This window comes from Dermochelys coriacea, chromosome 14 (assembly GCF_009764565.3).
Source record: "Dermochelys coriacea isolate rDerCor1 chromosome 14, rDerCor1.pri.v4, whole genome shotgun sequence".
Taxonomy (NCBI): Eukaryota; Metazoa; Chordata; order Testudines; family Dermochelyidae; genus Dermochelys; species Dermochelys coriacea.
This window is the reverse complement of record NC_050081.1, coordinates 38,994,025-39,000,632: the sequence shown is the minus strand read 5'-3', so window position 1 is coordinate 39,000,632 and position 6,608 is coordinate 38,994,025. Positions and strand designations below refer to the sequence as shown.

The 6,608-nt window shown below is 64.0% G+C and overlaps 2 protein-coding genes across 4 annotated transcripts in view; one reads left to right on the top strand and one right to left on the bottom strand.

Annotated features, from left to right (window-relative positions):
* Positions 1-38, bottom strand: part of AGPAT1 (1-acylglycerol-3-phosphate O-acyltransferase 1) — a 36,791-nt gene extending 36,753 nt beyond the window's left edge. Inside the window, exon 1 of the mRNA XM_043497225.1 lies at positions 7-38. The gene's annotated coding sequence lies outside the window, so the exon portion shown is untranslated. The remainder of the gene's footprint in view (positions 1-6) is intronic.
* A 1,109-nt stretch (positions 39-1,147) lies between these two features.
* Positions 1,148-6,231, top strand: GPSM3 (G protein signaling modulator 3). 3 transcript variants are annotated; one of them, XM_043497244.1, is made up of 6 exons: positions 1,148-1,304; positions 1,894-2,115; positions 2,219-2,402; positions 3,037-3,227; positions 5,492-5,668; positions 5,864-6,231. In XM_043497244.1, the coding sequence occupies exons 2-5, from the start codon at positions 1,897-1,899 to the stop codon at positions 5,636-5,638; spliced, it is 741 nt and encodes a 246-aa protein (XP_043353179.1). In that variant the 5' UTR covers positions 1,148-1,304; positions 1,894-1,896; the 3' UTR covers positions 5,639-5,668; positions 5,864-6,231. The 3 variants fall into 3 exon arrangements, with proteins under 3 accessions (XP_043353179.1, XP_043353177.1, XP_043353178.1); XM_043497242.1 differs by lacking the exon at positions 1,148-1,304 and adding an exon at positions 1,409-1,779; XM_043497243.1 differs by lacking the exon at positions 1,148-1,304 and adding an exon at positions 1,409-1,779 and having other exon boundaries at positions 5,492-5,671; positions 5,994-6,231.
* The last annotated feature ends 377 nt before the right edge of the window (positions 6,232-6,608 follow it).

Below are 6,608 nucleotides of genomic sequence, written 5' to 3'. Positions count from 1 at the left end.
GGCGGAGCGGGCGGGGGGGGCCGCGGGGCTCGCCTGGGCTCTCTGCAGCCAGCGCGTATCGGTGCCGCCCCCTGCCGGTCGCGGGGGGAACGGCGGGGGGGCCTGAAAGGGACGGCCAGGAATTTCCGGGGGGGCGCTCAAGGCGCGGGGCTGGGAGCCAGGACTCCTGGGTTCTCTCCCTGATTCGAGGAGGGGGAGGGGCTGGGAGCCAGGACTCCTGGGTTCTCAGCCAGCTGGGACTAGACGGCAGAAAACTCCCTTTCATTTCCCCCAGACAAGGGCGCGGACCGGGGGCCCCTTATCACCCCCCCCAGCACCAGCAGCGATTGGGGGAGGGGAGAGCAGGGAACAGCCAATCACGTTCAAGGCAGCGAGGACCCTTCCCCCCGCCGTGCCCCTGGAGGAGGGGGGGGGGCCTGTGACCCGACCCCTCAAAGAGGCCGGGGATTGCTCCGCCCCCTGGTCCCTCCCTGTCTGGGGGTCCCTGCCATGAGGGAAAAGCCCAGGGGGGGCTAAGCTGTAGGGCTCTCCCCAGTTCACCCCCCAGATTCCATGGAGCTGTTACTTGGGGATCCCAGCCCCTGCCCCCCCCACTGTAACCACTGGACCCTGCTCCCCTCCCAGGGCTGGTGCCCCTCACTCCCAACCCGCAGCCCCCTGCCAGCCCGCCCCTGCCCCCCCCCGCCGGTGCCCCTCACTCCCGACCCATAGCCCCCTGCCAGCCAGGCCCTGCCGGTGCCCCTCACTCCCGACCTGCAGCCCCCTGCCAGCCCAGCCCTGACCCCCAAGCCCTGCCGGTGCCCCTCACTCCCGACCTGCAGCCCCCTTCCAGCCCAGCCCTGACCCCCGAGCCCTGCCGGTGCCCCTCACTCCCGACCTGCAGCCCCCTGCCAGCCCAGCCCTGACCCCCGAGCCCTGCCGGTGCCCCTCACTCCCGACCTGCAGCCCCCTGCCAGCCCAGCCCTGACCCCCGAGCCCTACCAGTGCCCCTCAGCCCCTGTGACCCTGACTGCCTGGGGGAGCACCCGCTGTTGCGCCCACCCTGCCCCGCTCATTGCTGGGGGGGAAGTGGGTTGTTGGGGGGGGATTGTGTAAAGTGGAAACCACATCTCTTTGGGCGCAACATCCTGTGACGTGGGGTGGGGGGGCGGGCGCCAGCCAATGGGGCTCTGGCAGGAAGGGCCGTGGTGGGGGAGCCAGGGCCCCAAACGGGGTGCAGCAGAGGGGCCAGCCTGGAGCTGCGGTGAGGGGGGTCTTGGGGAGCAGCGTGGGGGGCTGGGTGCTCCCCTGGCTGCCTGGGGCAGGTGGGTGGGAACAGGTGGGTTTGGGGCAATGGGGGTCACAGGTGGGGAAGGGGGTGGGGTGATGGGGAGGTCACGGGGAAGGGAAGGGGAGGGGAGGGTGGTCTCATGGTGGGAGGCCAGAGGGGGTGCTGGTGCCGAGGGTCGGTTACATCTTGTCGGGCGAGGCCAGCTTCCGGCCTCCTCGGGGCTCCCGGCCTGCCCGGCGCCCCCTCCCACCTGCCCCCCTCTCCCCTCCCCTAGACTTAGGCCTCTCCCATCCCTCATCTTCTTCCCCTCCCCGAGGCCTCCCCCCCATTTCCTCTCCTGGCTGGGGCAGAAGCAGAGTCTGGTGGTGGGATTTGGGGAGTCCATGAGGAACCCCCCCTTTGCTCTTCCCCCCCAAGACCCAAGGGATGCTGAGGGGGCAGGGTGGGGGCGAGCAACCCCCCAAAGGGGACGGTGCAGCTGGAGAGAGATGGGGTTGGCCCCGGCCGAGGTGAGCGCCCCCCCTTCTGGGCCCCCCAGCACAGATCCCCAGTGCCCCCCAGGGGCTGTGGGTTAGGCACCCCCATATCTCTGCCCCCACATCTCTGCCCCCTTCCTATTCCAGGCCATGACTAGTTTGGAGAGTGAGGGAGCGGCAGGGGACAACATCCAGCCAGCCCCCCCGAGCCCAGTTTCCTTGGGGGGCTTGGCCCCCACAACCGACCCCCTGGTGCCCCCAGACGAGGCCGCTGCAGGAAGAGACCCCGGGGGCATCCCAGCAGGAGGGGACTGGACTAGCAGCAACCCCCCTGCCCCGGACGGATCCGACCCCCCCACACTGACAGAGGTGAGGAACGGAACCCAGGCGTCCTGACGCCCGGCCCCCCTGCTGTACCACCCCCCCCGCGCTGGGCAGGGAACCCAGGCGTCCTGACCCCGCTCTCCCACAGGCCGACCCCCTGGACCCCTGCGACCAGGAGCGTCTCTTCGACCTGCTCTTCCGCTCCCAGAGCCGGCGGCTGAACGAGCAGCGCTGCCCCCTGCCTGGCCTGCGGGGGGCGCCCCGCCACGACCCCGCCCGGCCCTGGCGCTCGCTGCCCGGGACCCCCACCGAGGGCCTGCTGGGGGGAGCAGGTAATGGACCCGACCCCCTCTGGCCTCTCCTGTGCGCTAACTCCTCCCCCAACCCCCTGCCCCCAACCCCTCCCCTTTGCCCCAGCCCTGGCCCCCTCTCTGCTGCCCCCAACCCCTTGTGTCCCCTGGCTCCCTGCCCAAACCCCTCCCCTCCACCCCTGCCCCCAACTCCTCCCCCGGCCCCCTCTCTTCTGCCCTGAACCCTTCCCCTGACCACCCACCCCCAGACCCTCCCTTCTGCCCCTCTCCCAGCTCCCTTTCCCTCTGCCCCCAACGCCTTCCCCTGCCCCCAAGCTCCTCACCTCCCCCAGCCCTCCAACCCCTCCTCTCTGCCTCCCAACTCGCTGCCTCCAACCTCTCCCCTCCCCCTACTCCTCTGCCTGCCCTATGGCCCCATCCCCTTTTGCCCCCCCATTTCCCACCCTCCTCCCTCTTACCCCCACCACTTCCATCCCTCTGCAGCCATGTGGGGGGCACAGGTGTGGGGGCACTGTCTGGCTCGGGGGTGCAGCCCAGGTGGTGAAATGGGGGAGGTACAGCTGGGGGGTACAGCTGGGGGTGAAGTGGGGAAGATGCAGCTGGGGGGGGACATCGGGGGCATTGTCAAGCCACATCTAACCCCCCGGCCCCCCAGGGAAGTTCTGCTCACTCACCTCGCTGCAGGCTGAGCAGTTCTTTGAGCTGGTGGCCATGGCCCAGGCCCGGCGGCTGGACGACCAGCGGGCTGACTTCACGGGAGACCCCAGGACCGAGGAGGGGGCTGAGTGGCCCCCAGAGCCCCCCGACCACGGGGAGGAGCTGTACAGCACCATCCTCACCCACCAGGTAAGGGGTGGCCCCATGGGACCCCCACCCCCGAGTCCTGCCTGATCCCCCAATCCATGAGACCTCCACCCCATTACCCCTCCCTTGAGACCCCCAAGATGATAGAAGATCAGGGTTGGAAGGAACCTCAGGAGGTCATTGAATCCCACCCCCTGCTCAGAGCAGGACCCACCCCAACTAAATCATCCCAGCCAGGGCTTGTCAAGCCGGCCCTTAAAAACCTCTAAGGGAGGAGATTTCACTACCTGCCTAGGGAGCCCTTTCCAGTGCGTCACCACCCTCCTCGTGAAAAAGTTTTTCCTAATATCCAACCTAAACCTCCCCCACTGCAACTGGTGACCATTGCTCCTCGTTCTGTCAACTGGTACCACTGAGAACAGTCTAGATCCATCCTCTTTGGATCCCCCTTTCAGGTAGTTGAAAGCAGCTATCAAATCCCCCCTCATTCTTCTCTTCCGCAGACTAAACAATCCCCGTTCCCTCAGCCTCTCCTCAGAAGTCGCATGTTCCAGTCCCCTAATCATTTTTGTTGCCCTCCGCTGGACTCTTTCCAATTTTTCCACATCCTTCTTGTAGTGTGGGGCCCAAAACTGGACACAGTACTCCAGATGAGGCCTCACCAATGTTGAATAGAGGGGAACGATCACGTCCCTTGATCTGCTGGCAATGCCCCTACGTATACAGCCCAAAATGCCATTGGCCTTTTTGGCAACAAGGGCCACTGTTGACTCCTATCCAGCTTCTCGTCCACTGTCACCCCGAGGTCCTTTTCTGCAGAACAGCTGCTGAGCCACTCGGTCCCTAGTTTGTAGCGGTGCCTGGGATTCTGCTGTCCTAAGGGCAGGACTCTGCACTTGTCCTTGTTGAACCTCATCAGATTTCTTTTGGCCCAATCCTCTAATTTGTCCAGGTCCCTCTGTATCCTATCCCTACCCTCCAGCGTATCTACCTCTCCTCCCAGTGTAGTGTCATCTGCAGACTTGCTGAGGGTGCAATCCACGCCATCCTCCAGATCATTGATGAAGATATTGAACAAAATCGGCCCCAGGACCAACCCTTGGGGCACTGCACTTGCTACCGGCTGCCAACTACACATGGAGCCATTGATCACTCCCTGTTGAGCCCGACGATCTAGCCAGCTTTTTATCCACCTTATAGTCCATTCATCCAGCCCATACTTCTTTAACTTGCTGGCAAGAATACTGTGGGAGACGGTGTCAAAAGCTTTGCTAAAGTCAAGGAACAACACGTCCACTGCTTTCCCCTCATCCACAGAGCCAGTTATCTCGTCATAGAAGGCAATCAGGATGGTCAGGCATGACTTGCCCTTGGTGAATCCATGCTGACTGTTCCTGATCACTTTCCTCTCCTCTAAGTGCCTCAGAATTGATTCCCTGAGGACCTGCTCCAGGATTTTTCCAGGGACTGAGGTGAGGCTGACTGGCCTGTAGTTCCCCGGATCCTCCTCCTTCCCTTTTTTAAAGATGGGCCCTACATTCGCCTTTCTCCAGTTGTCCGGGACCTCCCCGATCGCCAGGAGTTTTCAAAGATAGTGGCCAGTGGCTCTGCAATCACGTCCGCCAACTCCTTTAGCCCTCTCGGATGCAGCACATCCAGCCCCAGGGACTTGTGCTCGTCCAGCTTTTCTAAACTGGCCTGACCCACTTCTCTCTCCACGGGGGGCTGGTCCCCCCTCCCCATGCCATGCTGCCCAGAGTGCCTTGGCTTTCTCCACCCCCTGGGTCACTCGGTGTCTGCCCCGCTCAGTGCGGGGCCCACACCTTCCCTGGAGACACCCTCGCCTCCCCTGCCGGCTGCACCTCCAGGGCACCTTGGCCCCCCAACTTCGTGCCCACCTGCCCAAGCGGGAATTTTACCCTCTCCCCAGTCCTTTGCCCACGTTTCCGCGCAAAGCCCAGCGGGTCACCTGCCCCAGTTCCCATTCTTCCTGCCCCATGGGGCACTTTCTTCCTGCCCCTCAATATGGGTTCGTTAAAATCCAGCCAGTTCTGAGGGGGGCAAAGTCAGCTTTGCTGAACTCCAGAGATCCCCCAAGACCTGCCCTATCAACCCCAGACCCCACATAGCCCCCCCAGACCTGCCAACCCCTGTGCCCCCACTCATGACCCGTGACTAGATGATCAGAGTGGTCCCTTCTGACCTTAGTATCTATGAATCTATGACAGGCCCCCCCATCTCTCCCCCTGCAGACCCTAGCCCCCCCACACCCCACCACAGACACTAACCCCCCATCCTCCCCCCAGAGCCAGCGGCTGGAGGAGCAGCGCAGCGACCCCCCCATCCCGCTGGGGGCCCAGGAGCTCTTCGACCTGCTGCTGCGGGTGCAGGGGGGACGCATGGAGGAGCAGCGCTCAGAGCCCCCCCCTGCCCTGCTGCCCCACCCCTGCTGAGGACCCCCCCCGATGGGCAGGAGAAGGGGGGGCTGAGACAGCAGCTGAAACTGGGGGCAGGGGCTCGTTCCAACCCCACCCTGCTGACAGCTGAGAAGGGACACAACTCGCTGCAGAAATGGGGGTCCCCGCCCCCCCTCCTGTTAACACCTGGGGGCTGAGAATGGACACTGCTCACAACAGAAATGGGGACCCCCCCCCCCGGAAGCCCTGATTGATGCTGCTGGCCGAGACGGGCCCCAACTCGCTGCAGGAATTGTTGGGCCCTGGAGAGCTCAGCTGAGAACAGAGGGCTCAGTACATGGAAGGGGGAATCCCAGCCACGTCCTCCCCACCCAGAGTAACGACCAGGGGTTGAGACCAGGCCGAACTCGCTGCAAGAATGGGGAACCCCCGCACCGCGCTGTGCTCGGGCCTCCAGGCTGAGACCAGACACGACTCATGACGCCCCCAGTGGGTCTGGAGTGGGAAAGGACCAAAGATTGGGGCTCCTCTCCCCCCCGAGAGCCACCCCGGGCGGGGGATGGGGCCAGAGACGCTGGGTTTTGAGGCTAATTCCTGATGTTTGTGAAAAAGTAAAAAACCTGCAGGGGCAAAGGGGGTGACGGCGTGTGACTGGGGGCAGGAGCCAGGACTCCTGGGTGTAATGTGGGGTGTGGATGGGGCAGCAGCTCCCTGTGCCTCAGTTTCCCCCTCTGTCCCCCTCCCTGACACTTTATCCCAACCAGAGACAGAGGCACCAAATCACTTTATTCTCCAGCAGCAGGGGGGAGGGAGGGGCATGTTAATGGGGGGTATAAATATGGGGCAAGGGCAGGGGAGAAAGAGGCGTTGGTGCCGGGAGGGGGGGGTCACCCCCGACCAGTCCCTCTGTGCCATGAGGGGTTGCAAAGCCCCGCCTCTTTCTGCTCCATGACATCACAAGGCCATCTGTGTGACATCACTTCCTGCCTGTCATCCTTTTCCATTG

Bases quoted from the DNA above. Each gene is read 5' to 3' on its own strand.
- GPSM3 (XM_043497242.1), top strand. From the start codon at position 1,654: ATGAGGAACCCCCCCTTTGCTCTTCCCCCCCAAGACCCAAGGGATGCT. The intron at 1,780-1,893 runs GTGAGCGCCCCC...TTCCTATTCCAG, and splicing joins TGGGGTTGGCCCCGGCCGAG to GCCATGACTAGTTTGGAGAG. The intron at 2,116-2,218 runs GTGAGGAACGGA...GCTCTCCCACAG, and splicing joins ACCCCCCCACACTGACAGAG to GCCGACCCCCTGGACCCCTG.